Source organism: Sinocyclocheilus grahami, unplaced genomic scaffold (genome assembly GCF_001515645.1).
Source record: "Sinocyclocheilus grahami isolate Dianchi unplaced genomic scaffold, SAMN03320097.WGS_v1.1 scaffold580.1, whole genome shotgun sequence".
In the NCBI taxonomy this organism is placed as follows: domain Eukaryota; kingdom Metazoa; phylum Chordata; class Actinopteri; order Cypriniformes; family Cyprinidae; genus Sinocyclocheilus; species Sinocyclocheilus grahami.
Window position 1 is genome coordinate 186,613 of NW_015505759.1, and position 19,874 is coordinate 206,486.

The following is a 19,874-nucleotide window of genomic DNA, read 5'->3' on the forward strand; positions in this document are numbered from 1 at the left end:
ACTATTTTTTTATTTTTTTGTATTTATCGTGCATCTGTATAATTTAATTTTAAAATGTCTGTACTAATGTTACATTTAAATAAATGTTTAAATATTAATACATAATTTTAAATAAATAATTTTAGATAATAAAATAAATATTAACAATTTATTAATAAATATATTTATTTAGAGTAATAATAAAACATAAATATATTTTTATTTCTTTATTTCTTGTTTTGTGTGTGTGTGTGTGTGTGTGTGTGTGTGTGTGTGTGTGTGTGTGTGTGTGTGTGTGTGTGTGTGCATGCGTGTGTGTGCGTGTGTGTATTTCAGGAATCTGAAGGGACGTTGCCCAACTTACTGGTTCTGTGTGGAGATCACGGCATGTCTGAAACCGGAAGCCACGGCGGATCTTCGGAACCGGAAATCAACACGCCCCTTGTGCTCATCAGCCCCGCCTTCAGGAGGAAAGGTGAGTAGCACCGACAGGTGAATATTTCAGCCCGTTGGTGGGTGTTCTCTGAAGAATGCTCTGTATTGAGAGATTTGACTATTGGATTGCCAGAAAACCCTATGTTAGCAAAAAAATTACGTTATCTCATGGTGTTTTGAAGGAAAGGTTGCTCACATTAAGTTCTTCCTCCAGACGTAAAGGTTATGAGACTCTTTGAAGTTCAAGAAAAACATTTTGGATGATCCTCTATCGATTTTTCCGAAGTTTCTCTGAAACTGAAGTTATTTTAAGCCTGGTCTCTATATTTGATGTCTTGGTTCTTCAATAAAGTATTGGCCAGGCCTCCCACAGTTGTTAAGCTGTATCCAATGATTGCCATCTGACAGAAATCTCAGCTAAACAAGGGCTCTAATAGTCCTCTGTCTCCTGCAAAGAAGCTTTACGCACAATAAACATTTTTGTAAATCAGTCCCCAGATGTGGCTGAAGTGATGATTTTTCATCTTAATCTTGCTTTAAATCAGAAAAATAACAACCAGCATATATTCACCCATGCATTTAAGAGAATTAATGTGTTTGTGAGGGACGGGGCACTGAATGTGTTGCTGATGCACCAGTTAATGATGTTATTTACCCTTTGCTGAAAAAGCTCAAGAAAGGGGAAGCTACAGTAGTGCTTCTGTACACAGAACTGAGTCTCACAGAATCAAAGGTCTGTTTCAGCAAACTCTCAGTAGCGATTATGTGTAAGCGCACAATACAGAACAATGCTTAAATCAAAAAACGGTTGCATTTTCCAGATCAGCGTTAATGACTGTGCAAGATATTCTTAGAATGTGCAAAGCTGTGTGCTTCTGTTCATCTGTTTGGGAGTTATTTCAGCCATTCTTGCATTTTAAATCATTTGCAAGAGCAAGTGTAGAAATTATTATTATTTTTTTTAACATCATCAAGACCATATCTCCAGTATCTAAGTACTGATGAAAAGAAAAACATACTGACCCCAAACTTTTCAACAGCAGTGTACAAGGTTAAATGTCTACTGTAAGGCTTTCTAGGTGCTCTTCCTTATATATTCTACATGGACTCATGTAGGAATCACAAATGTCTGTCTGATTGCATTAGAGGAATTCTGCAGTGAGTTGCTGGATAATTTTACGGCCCGAGGGTTTTAAATTACCCACTGATTCATCTCTGTCTTATAATATAAAGCATTGATTCATGTTTCCCCTACTGTTTTATAATGGATTAATTTGCATTGAGTCCAGTGTGTAATTGATTGTGACACACACACAGAGCTGGCGCAGCGGTTGTCGCACTGATAATGTGATGCAGTACACGCAGTGAGCACATGATGCACTCATAACCACGTGTGGATAAACACACACTATACTCAAGCCCCAGAGTGTGAAAATCTATGAGAGATGCTCATTATCCACTTCCACTCATCCCGATATTCTCTCTCTCTCTTTCTCTCCTAAATGAAAGTGTGGAGTGGAGCAGCATCTGTCTACACCAGACTGTCAGGGTGAATGTGATAATTGTTTCTTTTCCTGTCTGATCTATTTTTGTGATCACATCACACACTCAATCACACCAGCTTTCTCTTGCAACACCGGTTTTATTTAAAGATGAGCTCATATCATCACCTGCTGCATGCGGCGCTTTCATGCTTACCTCATCGTCCATCATACCACTGTAGCCGCAGGTAAAACCAGCACCATCCGGAGAGACACGGCAGACTTGTTAATAAGCAGCTACATTTTTACATTTTTTTTTTGGTATACGCATAAGCTTAACCTGAATCATCTATTTCCTTTGGATTTTTGCATTGCGAATTGAGTCTTTGGAACCATTCAGACCAGTGACTCAATTCAGTCAGATTTAACAATTGATTTATGATTTTTGTAAAGGATCTGCATGATTATTTTTGTGCACAGCCAGCGAGGTCAATGCAAAAGCAATGCAACACCATTCAGCTAAATTCTAGATGCATTTTTGAGTTAGCGCAACAGATTCATCAGCACAGCTCAGGAAACACTGACTTAATGAAATGCTGATGTCTGTCTGTGAGGAATATATTATAGATTTAGCGTGTATTAATAATTTTAATTTAGTGTCATCAACTTCCTGCCAGAGATGAAGTAATCAGCATTCATGAATTAATATGTAAATATGTCTTCTTTTTGGGTGTCAGTTTGCAGAATAGTGCTGGAAGGAGAACGAAAGTAGTAGGAAGAGTTTGGGTGGATGGATATAAATTGATGGATGGATAGATGTATGGATGGATGGATAGATGTATATGTAAATGGATGGATGGGTGATAGATGCATATATTTATAGATGGATGGATGGATCGATGTATTGAGGAATAGATGTATGGATCAATGGGTGTATAAATGGATGGATGATAGATGTTTATAAGGATGGATGGATAGATAGATGATTATTCACATTTTGCTGAAATAAGAGAACTGACTTTCTTGTAAAACTCCATAAAGTGCATGTCATGGACAGAAATGTGCTGTAAGTCTTAAAGCCAGTGAGCAGTTAATGACACGTATCTTGCTGTTGTAGTGGGATTTGAGAAGCCGGGCGTCCTGGAGCAGGTGGATCTGACCCCCACCCTCGCACTGGGTCTGGGGTTACCCATCTCCAAGAACAGCGTGGGCCATTTGATTCCAGCAGTGTTTGAGGAGTTATCGCTCAGAGAACAGCTGCGCCTCCTCCAGATCAATGGACACCAGCTCAGCCGCCTCCTACAGGACAGCAATCCCACCTTCCACAAGGGTGAGTTCACATGTGCACTACAAAGCTAATGCACACAACAGCATTCCCACACAGCCATGATCAGTCCACAAACTGTCTGATGCATATTGCGAACACAAATAGCTATTTGATTGGTGACCAGGTGTCAAACAAATGATTGGGCACTTTGTATGTTGGGAAAATGGTCTAAGTGGATACTTATTGGCAAGAATAAACTGCAAAGTGGGTCAAACTTCATAACAATTGTCTAAAGTCAGAGGGTCCCAAGACACATTTGAGATGGATAGTAGTCCAGTCAAGTATACAAGGTTGGACTCTGCCAACTGTAAATGCATCTGGTTGTTTGGACAGATATGTAAACTTTACTCCTACCAGATGGAGCATCGTCAGCAGCAGTGGAAGTTTGGGAGCCTCACAATCCACATGTTAATTAGTAATGATTGATGAGAGACACACGGATGTACCTTAAGCCCTTAATTGCCATGCAAAAAGAGCATTCAACAGGAAATTTTGCTGACTGGCATTAGCGTGAAGAAAATTCCATTATATCTGCATACAATAGCACAGGATTTGTAAGATTCTGTTGTGTGGAGGCCAAGTGTAAATGGAGTGTGCACCAAATCGGATAACAATCTGATCAGTCAAGATGAGTGAAGTGGAAAAAAGGCCCAAGAGATTTTCCACTTCATTATTCAGAAGTTTGTGTCTGACCTGATGCACTCAAATATTGTCTCAAAAAGATGGATAGATGTAAAAATTAATAGGTGGATGGATAATTGGATAAATTATTGGATGGATGCATGTGTAAATGGATGGATGGAAGCACTCAAATATTGTCTCAAAAACAAAATAATTTATGTATTATATTTAATTTATATTTAAAATATTTCTAATGAGTTTTTTTTTAAGTTTAAGGAAAACTAAAACTGAAATAAAAATAAATTAAAGCTAAATTTAAATATTAAAAGCGCTTAACAAAATTACTCAAACTGAACAAAAATTAAAATTGAAAACTGAAAATATATATTAAAAAACTATTTTAATATTAAATATTATTAAATACTATAAATAATACTAAAATAACAGAATCAGGGTCTCTCAGAGTGTGCATCACACTCTCACACTACACTTGGCTATTGTCTAGGGTTTTTGTCTTAAAAAAAGGCAATCTGCGCTATGCTTTAGTTTGCAATCCAGTTTTGTTTTCCTGTTTTGCTGCTTGAGTAACAAGCTCAAGAAACGCTGTCAGTAACCCGACATAAGAGCACGAGATTGAGTACACAGGCCTGACTGGGCCTTTAGAGCACTTTAAATCCATAGAAGTCGAAAAGTTATACCCTTTAGCCCAAACCTAGATGCGTGTTTGTGTGTCTTCTGCTGCCTCTTTAGCAGTTTGGTTCCGTTTTCTCTCAGCAGGATGCCTGGCCTCCCACAAATATCCATCTCTGGCTCATTCACTTCTCACTTCTTGCAGTATTGAGAGTTTTCTGGGTTATGAGGTGTGAGTGTGTTTATTCAGGGTTGGTGTGTTTGATGGTGATGTCTGCTGACATTTTCACAGACTTGTGTTGCTGTTTCTGGAAGAGTATGTCTCGTGTAGCCAGATATTTTGACTGTTGTTATAAATCTGATTCACAGCTTATTCTGGCCTTGAACTGTCCACTTAGAGAGAAAGAGACAGCTTGACTGACATGTAAAGCAACCAGAAAAGTCCTTTGTTTTTATTGCATGTATCTAATTGTTGTTAGCACAATAATAGATTGGCATTCAAATTAATGCACAGCAAAGTCGATCCATGAGCAGCTGCACAGATGCTGATGCATCCCACCGGATGAGGATCCGCTTTTATGGCGGGAAGAAAATGCTAAGCCGGCAGAGTATAGTCCTTTGTTCACAGCTGTTCCATGCTGTTTGAATGAGAACATGTGACTAGATGAAAATGCGATTTGCTTTTATGTAGACACTGTTTATGTATGTGCAGTAAATGTAGCAGTCTACTTTTCAAATGACTTTTTTATTTCATGCATAATTAATTTTTTTATTTACATTTTTTTTAAGAAAAAGCATAGGTTGCTGAAATAAGCCTATGATTTCAGCCAACTAATTTTTTGTATACAATATGCATTGGACATTGAATTCCCCGTCTTTCACCTGCCCTCAAGTGAGGGTTCGAGAGGCGTGTGGAGGTTGAGATCTGATTGATGAGGACAATATATTGCCACTACCCACTTTCGTCCTTCCATTTTCTGAAGGAAATTCAAAAATATGAGATTGTTAGAGGTCATCTCTTCAGTCTCTGTGTGACATACAGGCAGATATTACCTCACTTCACCCATGCCTGCCTTGCTCTCTTTAGAATGTAGAAACTTCTCCATCATGCTTTTGCAGCCTAATGAAGCACTTAATTAAATTGCAGATGAATTATTGTGATTAAGGGGAGAATCATTCATCAGAGTATTTCTAAGCACATTGACCTGAAAGCGAGACGTCTGAGGTTTTCTCCAGATAACACTTTTCCCACGGTAACACGCTGAGAGCTCAAGCTCATGACGGCGCCCCATTAAAATGCAACGTGCAGCAGAACCCTGAGTCACACTAGAGATCTTGACCTGCTTTTCCTTTTGTGTGCATGAAGCAGAGGCAGTGCTCTAAACCTCCATACTAGCATACTGCAATATATAGTAAATACTGTATAGTGCATACATTTGTTTTGAAATCTTGGAAATAAATAGTTAAGTTAGTGTTTTATACTAATTACTTTTCATATATATCTATTTTATATATAACTATACTGCATACTGTAAAAATAGTGATAATATGATAGTGTGCCATTCCAAAACACCCAGAGGTGTCTCCTTTTGTGCCATTTTCAGCACTTTCACCCTGAATGTGTTATGAACTGCATTATTAAGCACAGCCTGAGCGCGCGCACACACACACAGACACACACACAGATCTTTATTAATATAGCTCAGCAAATAAAAGCCCAGATCCACTTAAACCAGAGAGGATCTTCACAGACCATCATCAACACAAATGAGTGATAATTCCACCATCAGAATCGTTCAAAGGTTTATTGAAAGGCATTTTAATGGAAGGTGACACAGGCGATCTGAGGAGGATCTCAGAGAGGCTGATGTGTGAGGAGACATCCGTCATCATGACAAGATGATGCAGAATCCTGTGCTGGCCAGATGCAGAGACACTGACCTGTCGTCCACACACATATATGCGCGCGCACACACACACACACACACACACACACATATGTGCACACACGGGTCCTGCTGTGTGCTGCCGTTTGTTTGAAGAGCTCTACTGATTTTCCGTCTGTTTTGTGTGTGTGTGTCAGCACAAGTCCGAGCTGTTTCTGATACACACACAAAACGGTGAGGCTCAAATGTGTGTGTGAGAGAGATGGAGTTGTAACATTAGAACTATCTATCGATCTGTCTGTCATTCTGTCAGTCATTCTGTCTGTCATTCTGTTGTTATATCTATCCATCTAACTATCTGGCATTCTTTCTATCTATCTGTTATTCTTTCTAACCATCTATTATTATTCTGTCTGTCGTTCCATCTCTCCATACATCTATCCATTGATCATTTTGTCTATCATTCTGTCTATTAATTTGTCTATTGTTCTGTCATTCTGTTTCTGGTTCTGTTCTGTCTATTCCTCTGTCATTATGTCTGTCGTTCTGTCATTCTATCTATCGTTCTGTAATTCTCTTTCGTTCTCTTGTTATGTCTATCATTCCGTCTTTCTGTCTGTTGTTATTGTTCTTTCTGTCGTTCTGTCTATCCATCGTTCTGTCTGTTGTTCTGTCATTCTGTCTCGTTCTGTGTTCTGTCTGTCATTCTGTCTATCCATCTGATGTTCTGTCTCTCTATCTGTCTGTCTCAGCATCTGCCCATCTATCCATCCATGTCTCTGACTTTTTGTCTGTCTGCTTCTCTCTCCGTTCTCTTTCCTTGTTTTCTTTCTCATTTCCAGCTGTATATATTCATGAATAATCCCCATTATTCCATGAGCAGGAGAGGCTCATCCCAGCGGACGCTCCGTTTGGCTTTTCTCTAACTCTCCTGCTCTGTGATCAATGCTGTGAATTAAACTTTCATTATTAAGCAGACTCCGGTGTGTCTAAGAGATGACGGACCATTTACGAAGAATCATCCTCACAGGCCAAGGTTTCTCATTGCTGTAACGCCATTATATCTCGCAGCTCTAATATGCATGACTTTCAGTTGATACTGTGGAAATAACACTATGTTTCACTGTCATAACAGTTGACTTGGATTCATGAGCTAATTCAGCATAATCATATAATTGATTAATCACAGCCCCAGTTATTTGTGTTATGACAATAGATGAACGTTCCAGCAAAGTGAATTCATTCTTAAGAGAATGGATTCATGTGAAAATGCCTCTAATGTTCTGTTTTACCCTCTAACGCTCGGTAATAGTCCCATTCATCACTTTTTCTCTGGGTTAATATGATCTCCATCAAGCAAATCACATCTCGGTTTATCACCTTTCTGTCTTTGGGGTTCACACAGACACCGATTAAGATGCTACATAGACGCTCGGGAAAGAAATATTAAAGATTCACAGGTTTCACATGGCCTGGAGGAATGTGTGGCTTTACATACCATCTGTCCTAGAAGGGTCCATAGACCCTCGTAATTGGCCATTTGGTTAGGTGATGGGGAGTTCGATATTATTTGTTAAATATAACAAAAAGTTGTGTGTCTGATTGGTCCAAATGCTACAGTAGCATGCATGATTATAAATCATATTTGGGATGCACTGATCATGCATACTACTAAGGACATATAGTATATAAACCAAAATCATAATAAGTGAAATAGTTAAACTATTTACTAAATCATAATAAGTTAAGTTAAACAGTGCCCTCCACTAATATTGGCACCCTTGGTAAATATGAGCAAAGGTGGCTGTGAAAATAAATCGTCTTTTTGATATTTAATTTTAAAAAATGCACAAAATTCTAACCTATCATTGAAGTAAAACAATTGAAAGTGGGGGGAAACTCACATTATGAAATACATGTTTTTCTCCAATGCATGTTGGCCATAATTATTGGCACCCCTAGAAATTATTATGAGTAAAATATCTAGTATATTCCCATTCGTATTTACAATATCTAGTATATTCCCATTCATATTTACATTTTTGGCACACCAGAGTGACTAGGATCATGAAATTGTCCAGCCATGACTTCAAAAAAATTCAGGGCACTGTATATAGTTTGCCATATGTGCTCATATGGGGTTATCTGGCTGATTTTTGCATGCAGTAAACATTATGAACAACCCCATTGCTCTACAGATTAAGAGTTCATGTGCAACTTTTTCAGTTGCCATGGCAGTTTCAATTAATATTGAATTTTAGGGTAATTCATTTAGCATCCATTAGTTATTTAGCATCCATTAGTGCCTTAAGTTAATTTGTCTAGTAATTTAAAGTAATTCATTGTTCATCCAAACAGTTTGCAAGAGGCTTATTGTATAAAGATGTCATTTTAAGTGCATGCTCTTAGTATGTTATACAAGTATGCAAATTGCAATGCAGCCTGTATGCATTCATGGACATTAATTGCACATCAATTTGGGCTGAGAATTTACCCTGCAAAAGATCATTTAAAGTCATTATTTTGTTAAATGAGAAAAGCATTGCATACACATTGCAAAAAAAAAAAAAAGTAAGTTTAGAAAGAAATATTTTGACTCGGACACATTTCAGAAAGCCGTTTGTGTCACATACTTGGGTCAAGTTTGTTTCCCGTTGTGTGCGTGTCATTCTTCACAGCATCAGCTCTGTGGAGAATCAGAGCTCAGAGGTGGGGAGAGACACGTTTAGAAAGAGAGAGGCACATAGCGAGACGGAGGTGTCCTGTAGTGAAGTGTCTGGGTGGTATGAGGCAGACGTGCCTGTTAGCTCACTCTGACATCCTGCTGTGAAGGCCCTCAGTGTCTGTCTGCTTTAAAACACAGCCAGCAGACACCTGATTCTTATGCAACAGCTTCCTCATGGTGTCTTCATAACACTGTGGCTCTATTTCAAAACCTAGTGAGCATTTTAAGGCATCATATGTGAAGACTGTTCTGAAGATAAATAATATGTCATCTAAAACGCCTTCTTATGGCCAGCATCGCATTTATTCTTTGGCGAGAAGGCAATCCCGCAATGCATTGCAGCAAGCTCAGCAAAAAAAAAAAGTGTTTTTTTTCTTACTGATTTTACTGATTATTAAAGGCTTGCTAAATAAAAGCTTGCTAAATATATATATTTTTTTGCTATTAATTGTTTTAATTTAATATGGTATTTTTTTCTCGTTGTTTTTGCTGCTTACAGGTTTGCTAAATAATATCTAAAGCAATATTGTAATTGTAAGGATTTTTATTAGAGGTTTTAGAAATAAATTTTATTAAATTTTTTGTTAAAAAAAAAAAAAAAAAAGCCTTGCTATGTATGTATATTGTGTTAGACTAACCGGGACTTGTCACAGCACTTACATATCGTTGCTCTTTTGTTGGTTTGATTGCTTTTATTGTCTTTTGTTAGTCACTTTGGATAAAAAGCATCTGCTAAATGACTAAATGTAAATCAGTCGCTTACGAGGTTCCAATTCGGTTAGCATAGGCAAGGCAGATAACTAAGTTAACAGCATTCTCTCTCTTGTGTTCTGGTTTAATCTCTGACATTGTTCATGTCTGTTCAATTCTTCCTGTACTTTCCCCCATCTCTCTCTCTGTCACAGAGGATGGTTACGAGCAGTTTCGCGTGGCGGAGAAATCTCACGGAAGCTGGATGAAGCTCTATTTGGATGGAAACACGTCAGAGGTTCTGAGTAACATGGGCAAGAAGGTTCTCAAACAGTATCTGGAGGCCCTGAAGGCCATGAGTTCAGCTCTGAGCAAACAGCTGGGCAAATACGACATGTACTCCATGATCATGGGCATGATCTTCATACTGCAGGTGAGATCCGTTTAAACCTGAAGATGCCACATTTCATTTCATGTGAATGAAAACGAGGCTGTAATTGCATTACTCACAGTCTTGTTTTTGTTCACAAAGTATGCCGTCTACACAAACAAATCTTTATTCAAGGTTCTGGCTGTAAAGGTCAGTCTGATTCACTCTTAAAGTATTTCACATTTTTAACAGGCAGGTTTTGCTTCAGCTATCGTAATTTCACATCTATATTCAGGCAGGTTTTGGCAGATCCTCATCAGATTCGAACATGTGCTCCTCCACGACTATCACTTGCAGTCATAGCTGAAACTAAAGCATTTAACACTTCATAAAACTCATTTCCTGGTGCAGCGTGAATTTGGAAGGTGTATGTTATGTGTCACTAAATTACACGTGAAAGCAGTTTTAACTAGTGATAAGAAAATTAATTATTTAGCAAGTTAAATCTCTTTTAGAATCTACTGGCAGTCTTTTCCAGAGACAATGCATAGTTTATTTTTCCAATATTTTCCCGGGAAATAAATTGGTAAAATAAACATATTTAAAATACATACAATGTATGTAATACAGTGTAAAATAAATTGTATGTAGAAACTGCAGTGTTCATTCATACATAAAATTATGTTGGATTATCTTGAAATGCTGCGTTTTCTCAATATTTTGTTTAATCAAAAATACAGTAAAAACAGTAATAATGTGAAATGTTATTACAATTTCAAATAGCTGTTTTATATTTGGATATATTTTAAAATGTAATTTATTCCTGTGATGCAAAGCTGAATTTTCACTGTCATTACTCCAATCTTCAGCATCACATGATCCTTCCGAAATCCATCTATTATGCTGGTTTTCTGCTCAAGAAACTTTTCTGATTATTATCAATGTTGATATTGTGGAAACTGTGATTTTATGATGAACAGAAACCATGGTTCAGTTTTTTTCAGGATTATTTAATGAATAGAAAGTTCAAAAGAACAGCATTTATTTGAAATCGAAATCTTTTGTAACAATTTAAATGTCTTTACTGATGATTTAATGTCTCCATGTTACATAAAAGTATTGATTTCTTTCAAAACAAAAATCTTCCTGGCTCAAAACATTTGAATGGTACTGTACGTTTCATTTGCCATCATTCATTCATTCAAATACATTATATATTTATATTGCCATTATATCACCCATTAGCCACCAGTTCTCTCAATATCACCATTTGCCATTGAAAGTATATGAGTACAACTAGTTTTAGACTATAGCTAAAGATTTGTGGATAAATCTGGAATTTAGCTGCTGATCTTAAATCCTAAAATGAGTTGTAAATGGATTAAACTGATTTAAAAGCGGGTGTAAAGAGTTTAATGGTTTACTGCTTTGTGTTTGTTGTTTAGTGTGATGTCTGCCTTCGTCATTCTGTTTTAATTCTGCTCTATTTAGGAGAAACTATAAACCTTCTAAAGAATAGATGCGTGACCCTTAAGAAAACAGTAGAGGTCATTTCACTCAAGATTACAGTGAAATAAACAAGAAGTTTTGTGTGAAACCTATTTCTAGAACTTACTGTAACGTAGTTTGTAGATCGTGAAGGAGGTGGGAACCGGCAGACATTTAAACAAACTTTATATATATATAACTTATATATATAACTTATATATACATAAATGGATTTTGGGATTCTGACTGTGACAGCACTGTGGTACACAACCGCACCTTACAGCTTCTATATTTCTATTTCATTCTTTTTCTTCCGTCGACTGATAACAAGGCTAATGGCAGTCAGACGTGAGTTGAGAGTGGAGTTCGGAGGTCCTACAGTGGCGTGAAGGAGAATCAATGTCTGAGTTTGAAGGACTGCGGCCCCTCGTCTCATTTACACCCCTTACCCTGCCAACTCATTATGATCTTAATTAGTCTCTCTCTTCTCTCTAATTAACAATAAAGAGCTCGTCAACCCTCACGGCAGAGTTCAGATCCAGCCTGGCGCGGGTTGCTGGAGAAGCAGGATTCACTCCTTGAGCCTTTCAGTTTAGGATTTGGGTTTCCACTGTTTTCTTATTTCCTCAAGTCAACATGGAATCAAAACTGACCCTATTTGCTTTCCTAATACAAGTTACCGGCCTTTTTGTGTATGTTTCATCAGTACAGATTATTCCTGTAAAGATGTTTGTTTAATTTATTTCATAATCTTTCATTATTGTGTGTTAAACTGCTTTCCTTTTTTGGGAAACGATGTTAACCAGTAGCTATTAGACCCAGTTTTAAGCTACTAAAATACCTCGACATGTTCTGGAAGATGAATCTGACCTTTAACTTCCACATCCCAATCAAAAATCATCTTCTCAAAAATGGGTTTCACTAAAAGTCTGTGCTTTCATTTAGAAATGCATCACATTACAGAACTAAAATAGAAAATAAAATGAAAATGCGGTTACATATTTATTTAAAGAGGCCATATGCTATTCTTTTTGTACACAATTAACAAATTAATTTCTTCTATAGTACAACTTCAAAAGTCTGGGGTCAGTAAGATTATTATTATTATTTTTTTTAATTTAATTAAATTTTTTAAAAAGAAATTGATATTTTTATTCAGCAAGGATGCATTAAATTGATCAAAAGTGACAGTGAAGACATTTACAATGTTACAAAAGATTTGTTTCAAATAAATTCTCTACTTCTGAACTATCTTTTCATCGTAAAATCACAGTCTCCAAAAAAAATATGAAGCAGCACAACTGTTTTCAACATTGATAATAATCATAAATGTTTCTTGAGCAGCAAAAACCAATCATATTAGAATGATTTCTGAAGGATCATGTGACACTGGAGTAATGATACTGAAAATACAGTTTTGCTATCACAGGAATAAATTACATTTAGACATTTTTTCATTTAAAACAGTTACATTTAAATTAAATTAATGAACACATGGTTGTGACTAAATACTAGCCTTGAGAGAAAGTTTTGCTGTTTGAAACATTCACCTTTTTTTTAACCTCTTTTCAAAGCTAGGTTGTGCGGTTTGTATATGGTTAGAGGACTGTGGTGCAACAAACTCAACACTGCAAGCACATAATTCAGCTACTCTTTTGCGGTGTAGACGTGGTATTAGACTGTCAGCACACTAAAACCCTCTCTGAGAGGATGCATCTCTAAATTCATCCCTTTAAAGCTGCGCTGCTAAAGCCATCAAAGCAGCGCTTTTGAAACAAATTCACCACCTTCAAGAATAAACACAATTACTGTCAGACTTCAAATCACCTGTCGTGAGTGATGCTCCCGTTATTATGCACAATCCACAGCTCTCAGTTTATTTACAAAGACTATGATAGTTCGGTGCAATAGAAGATTATAGTTATTTATTTGTTGTAGTTATTTAGCCTGTTTATTTGTTCAGTATCTGTCAGATGCCCTATTTAATGTGCAGTTGACGTCTGCTGTTCAAAAGTTTGAGGTTAGTACATTTTAGTTTTTGCTTTGATTTAATTATTTTTTTCAAATAAATGCTGTTCTTTTGAACTTTCGTGAATCAAAGAATCCTGAAAAAAATTTAACACATTTCCACAAAAATATTAGTTTTTTATATTCAAGCAGAAAATTCTGGTTTGTACGGAGCCCCTAAAGGGACCTTTGCAAAAATAAAAAATACACTGATTTTTTCTCGAATGTTTCTCGTGCGCACGCAAAAGTTTCTTGTGAGCACGCAAAATGTTTCTCGAATGTTTCCCGTTCGCACGCAAAATGTTTCTCGAATGTTTCTCGTGCGCATGCGAAAGTTTCATGAACACGCAAAATATTTCTCGTGCACACGCAAAATGTTTCTCGAATGTTTCTCGTGTGCACGCAAAAGTTTCTTGTGCACACGCAAAATGTTTCTCGAATGTTTCTCGTGCGCACGTGAAAGTTTCATGAGCACGCAAAATGTTTCTCGAATGTTTCTCGTGCGCACGCAAAAGTTTCTCGTGCACACGCAAAATGTTTCTCGAATGTTTCTCGTGCGCACGTGAAAGTTTCATGAGCACGCAAAATGTTTCTTGAATGTTTCTCGTGCGCACGCAAAAGTTTCTCGTGCACACGCAAAATGTTTCTCGAATGTTTCTCGTGCGCACGTGAAAGTTTCATGAGCACGCAAAATGTTTCTTGAATGTTTCTCGAATGTTTCTCGTGCGCACGCGAAAGTTTCATGAGCACGCAAAATGTTTCTCGAATGTTTCTCGTGCGCACGCAAAAGTTTCTCGTGCACACGCAAAATGTTTCTCGAATGTTTCTCGTGCGCACGTGAAAGTTTCATGAGCACGCAAGCTCAAAATTTTTCTTGAATTTTTCTCGAATGTTTCTCGTGCGCACGCGAAAGTTTCATGAGCACGCAAAATGTTTCTCGAATGTTTCTCGTGCGCACGCGAAAGTTTCTCGTGAGCACGCAAAATTTTTCTCAAATTTTTCTCGTGCGCACGCGAAACTTTCTCGTGAGCTCGCAAAATGTTTCTCGAATGTTTCTTGTGCGCACGCAAAAGTTTCTCGAATGTTTCTCATGCGCATGCAAAAGTTTCTCGAGAGCACACAAAATGTTTCTCAAATTTTTCTCGTGCGCATGCAAAATGTTTCTCGTGCACACGCAAAAGTTTCTCGTGAGCACGCAAAATGTTTCTCAAATTTTTCTCGTGAGGACACAAAATGTTTCTCGAATTTTTCTCGTGCGCACGCAAAAGTTTCTCGTGAGCACGCAAAGTTTTTCTCAAATGTTTCTCGTGCGCACGCAAAAGTTTCTCGTGCACATGCAAAATGTTTCTCGTGCGCACGTGAAAGTTTCATGAGCACGCAAAATGTTTCTCGAATGTTTCTCGTGCGCACGCGAAAGTTTCTCGTGAGCACGCAAAATTTTTCTCGAATGTTTCTCGTGCGCACGCGAAAGTTTCTCGTGAGCACGCAAAATTTTTCTAAAATTTTTCTCGTGCGCACGCGAAACTTTCTCGTGAGCACGCAAAATGTTTCTCGAATGTTTCTTGTGCGCACGCAAAAGTTTCTCGAATGTGTCTCATGCGCATGCAACAGTTTCTCGTGAGGACGAAAAATGTCTCTGGAATGTTTCTCGTGCGCACGCAAAAGTTTCTCGAATGTGTCTCATGCGCATGCAACAGTTTCTCGTGAGGACGAAAAATGTCTCTGGAATGTTTCTCGTGCGCACGCAAAAGTTTCTCGAATGTGTCTCATGCGCATGCAACAGTTTCTCGTGAGGACGAAAAATGTCTCTGGAATGTTTCTCGTGCGCACGCGAAACTTTCTCGTGAGGACGCAAAATGTTTCTCGAATGTTTCTTGTGCGCACGCAAAAGTTTCTCGAATGTGTCTCATGCGCATGCAACAGTTTCTCGTGAGGACGAAAAATGTCTCTGGAATGTTTCTCGTGCGCATGCGAAAGTTTCTCGTGAGCACGCAAAATTTTTCTCGAATGTTTCTTGTGCACATGCAAAATGTTTCTCGAATGTTTCTTGTGTGCACGCAAAATGTTTCTCGAATGTTTCTCGTGCGCACGCAAAAGTTTCTCGTGAGCACGCAAAATGTTTCTCGAATGTTTCTTGTGCGCATGCAAAATGTTTCTCGAATGTTTCTTGTGTGCACGCAAAATGTTTCACAAATTTTTCTCGTGCGCACGCAAAAGTTTCTCGTGAGGATGCAAAATGTTTCTCGAATTTTTCTCGTGCGCACGCGAAAGTTTCATGAGCACGCAAAATGTCTCTCGAATGTTTCTCGTGCGCATGCGAAAGTTTCTGGTGAGCATGCAAAATGTTTCTCGAATGTTTCTTGTGCGCATGCAAAATGTTTCTCGAATGTTTCTTGTGTGCACGCAAAATGTTTCTCGAATGTTTCTCGTGCGCACGTGATAGTCTGTGTATTTTTTATATTTGCAAAGGTCCCTTAAGAGGCTCCATAGTTTTGCACCACAGGAATAATTACAATTTGAAAATATATTCAAATAGATAACAGTTATTTTAAATTGTAATCATATTTCACAATATTACTGTTTTTACTGTATTTTAGATCAATTAAATACTGCTTTGCTGAGCAAAAGTATGGAAGCCAGTGTCCGCCATGGAATTTAAAAAATGTAAAACGGTAAATTTGACTTTTTATCTCACATTTCATGCAATTCTGAGTTTATATTACACAATTCTGAGAATTGTGATAAATTAATTTATCAGAATTGCGAGTAAAAAAAAGTCTGAATTGGGAGATAAAAGTTGCAATTACCTTTTTTATTTGAAAATATATATTATGGTTTCTATTCAGACCTTATAGGATCTGATTCAACAGAAAATACAAATGACTTGACCGGCAGCAAATAAACATCTTTTCCAGTCCTCTATGAGGAACGGAGACCAGGGTTTCTCCATCTCATGTGACCCACTGGATGCCCTCAAACCTTCTGACATTCTCCACATCCCATTGGATACTGTGTCCTTTAGATCTCATTGACCGGATGAGGTATCGACTGTAGTACTTCAATAATGGATTGCACTTAGCAAATACAGCTGTTGAACTGTGGCAGGAAAAGGTCTTTAGCTCACGCGGCACATATACTGTAATGCATATCAAATGTGGTGATTTAATCTGTTCTGCAGGCCTGGAGAAAGGTATCGCAACCGTGTTATAATGTGTTTCCTCCCTAAAGCTTTGAAAAATATGTGCTGGTTTTAAATGAATCTGATGTTAACATGCTTATGAAGATAAATGTTTTAGTAACACTTTACAGTCAGGTCCAGCTAACATTAGTTAATTCCTAACATGAATTAAAAATTATAATTGTTCATTGTTAGTTCATGTTAGGACCATTAACATTTAGATTTTAATAACGTATTGGTAAATGTTGAAATTAACTCACTATATCACGAACTTCACTATATTTCCCCAACAGAATGTTTCCTTGTTATTCAAGGTACTAGAGTCTTTGTAAAGTCTGCTTGTGTAAAGTCTTCTTCTCTTGAGGTTAAACGCATGAAATAACATCATTTAGATTCCACTGGCGGGTGTAAGATTCTGCATGTCTCCTGAGGGCAAATGACTTTTCTGGAGTTTCGTCGTGTAAATGGGGCGGCTGTTATTCAGAATGATAAAACCAAATTCATTCAGTCAACCACTGAATGCCTGCAATTAAAAGCAAAATGAAATGTGGTTTGCAAAGCATTTAATGTGAATTATTTCAAAATGGAACAAGATGTTCAACAAGAAAGATAAAATGGGCTGGATTTTGTTGTGCTTTGCTTCACGACCCATGAAATCGGACATTGAGATATTTTTATGGATGAGGTCATATCATGCAGGATGTCTAATTAGAATTTTTTTTTTCCAGAAATGCAAGTTTGATTATATAATACATTATATTAAATATAATACATTTAAATGTAATATAATATTTAAAATATATAGTTAAAGAATATTTAAATAATATAATTAAATATATAGATTTAATAATATTTAATATAACAATTAGCATTTTTATTAGTATTTTAGTTTCTTGATTATTTTATTTATTTATTTATTTTTTCATGGTAAACAACAATCCAAGCTTGATGATATAATATATTATATTTAATATATTTAATAATACAGTATATAGTATTTAAACATATATTTAATAGATAGATAGATAGAGTAGCTTTTTTGCATTGTGTCTTGCAACCCAATTTTAACAATCAAAAACGCAATTTGCTGACTGCAAGGATGTGAGTGTACATGCTTGATGAATCGAACAGCTGATTTGCCAACTTCACCCAGCAAACTGGCAAAAAGGTCTGCACCATAATGAAGTGCACCAGTTAGCTTTCGTCACGGTGTTGGATAAAAGGTCAAAATAAACGAGAAGGGTTGTCAAAAAAGTACCACAATAGCTGTTACTTCCCGAACAACATTAGAGGACTCCAGAGGTTGCCAAAAACAGTAGGTAATTTGCTCTGTAATTTTTACACAGGCTGTGTGAGAACTACACAGACGTGTTAAAATTTGGATGGGATTGAAATCACAAAGTGCAGCTGGGAAACAAATTGACCTGATCTAGAGAACTAGTCCTGTTCAAATAGGGCAGAGAGGGGTGGAAATGAGCATGGTGTCGTCATCCGAAAAACAAAAGTCATTTCACAGAGTTAGCTGATAAAGCCTTCTGTGAATATCAGGAGAAACAAACTTTGCAGTAGCTGACATATTCTAACAATGAAAAATACTTTTACAGCATTTATTCTTCTTGGTTATTTTCTACTTTTTTTTTTTTTACAATTTTTTTTTTATAATTTTGTTCAGCAAGGATGCATTTCAATTTAAAGTGACAAAAGCGGGATTTCTGTTTCAAATACATTTTGTTCATTTGAACTTGAAAATAAAAAAAGTATGACTGTTTCATCAAAAATATGAAGCAGCACAACTTTTTTTCAACATTGATAATAATTATAAATGCAGCAAATCAGCATATTAGAGTGATTTCTGGAGTATTGATGTATGGAGTAATGATGCTGAAAATTCAGCTTTGCATCACAGGAATAAATTACATTTTAAAATCTATTCAAATAGAAAATGGTTATTTTAAATTGTAATAATATTTCACAATATTACTGTTTTTACTGTACTTTTAATCAAATAAATGCAGCCTTGGTGGACAGAAGTTTTTCTTTCAAAAACTATAATCTTACCGACTGCAAACTTTTAAACGGTAGTGTATGCTAATACATTTTTATATTTTCAAGTTGCATTAATAACATTGATATAAGAATGAACATTAACTAAAAATCAATAGTATACTTAAATGTTAACATTAAGATTTTGCCATAATTGCTGTTCATTGGTGTTTCTTGACAACTAATACCAGAAACAGGCATTATGAAATTAAATATGGTCAATTATGATTTGTGTTAAACATAGTAAGTTTTTTTCTTTTTGTGTCTCTGCCAAAATATCTGATTGCGGCCTGATTATTTTTTTATCTTGTTTTCCGGCCTCTCGTCGTTCACATATTCTTTTGGCCCTTTATGCTAAATCTAGTTCCCACAAAGCTTTTATCTCAGATGATCGGCAGTTTGTGTCTTTTCTCTGTTAAATATTAACGTTGCCGTTTCTGACCCTCCGATCTCAAGTTCTGAGAGAAAAGTTTTTTGTTTTTTTTATGTGACTTTTTCAAACATCGCTCACAGCGCAAATGTAACATCCCGTAGAGATGTCTACAAAGACAGCTGTGAGCGAGTGAACCGGATGGGGACAAGAAAAGAGCGAGTGCGTTTCAAAGCGAGCGTTTGACTGTCGGTGCATTGTTGGGAGTCTGAGGCAAGGACACGTCAGCGTGTGTCCTTTTTTAAAGCCTTGCTCTCCTGCTTTTATCAGAAATCTCTCAGAGAGCGAGAGATCTGGATTCACTTCTTGGCTGTCATTGCAATCGACAGTTTTTTTTGCAATGAAAAAAGCTGAATGTGCGTTAGCAGGAGGCTTCCTGACAGTTGTGTTTCTGAGGCGGTGGACAGGTTTTCTCCATTAAATAACCTCTAAATTCCTTATAATTCTTTCTTTAGGCTTGTTTATGAATACATTTTCTAATCTAGAGCTGCAGACAAACTAATCATTAATTTCCCATAAGCCTTGTCTATACAGTATATATATATATACATATATATATATATATATATATATATATATATATA

General features: G+C 36.8%; 1 protein-coding gene across 1 annotated transcript in view; it reads left to right on the forward strand.

Moving 5' to 3' along the window:
* Positions 1 to 19,874, forward strand: part of LOC107556835 (GPI ethanolamine phosphate transferase 2-like) — a 116,442-nt gene that overhangs the window by 32,785 nt on the left and 63,783 nt on the right. The window contains exons 4-6 of the mRNA XM_016240066.1: positions 316 to 454; positions 3,013 to 3,225; positions 9,990 to 10,207. Of these exons, the coding sequence (XP_016095552.1) occupies positions 316 to 454; positions 3,013 to 3,225; positions 9,990 to 10,207 (570 nt within the window). The remainder of the gene's footprint in view (positions 1 to 315; positions 455 to 3,012; positions 3,226 to 9,989; positions 10,208 to 19,874) is intronic.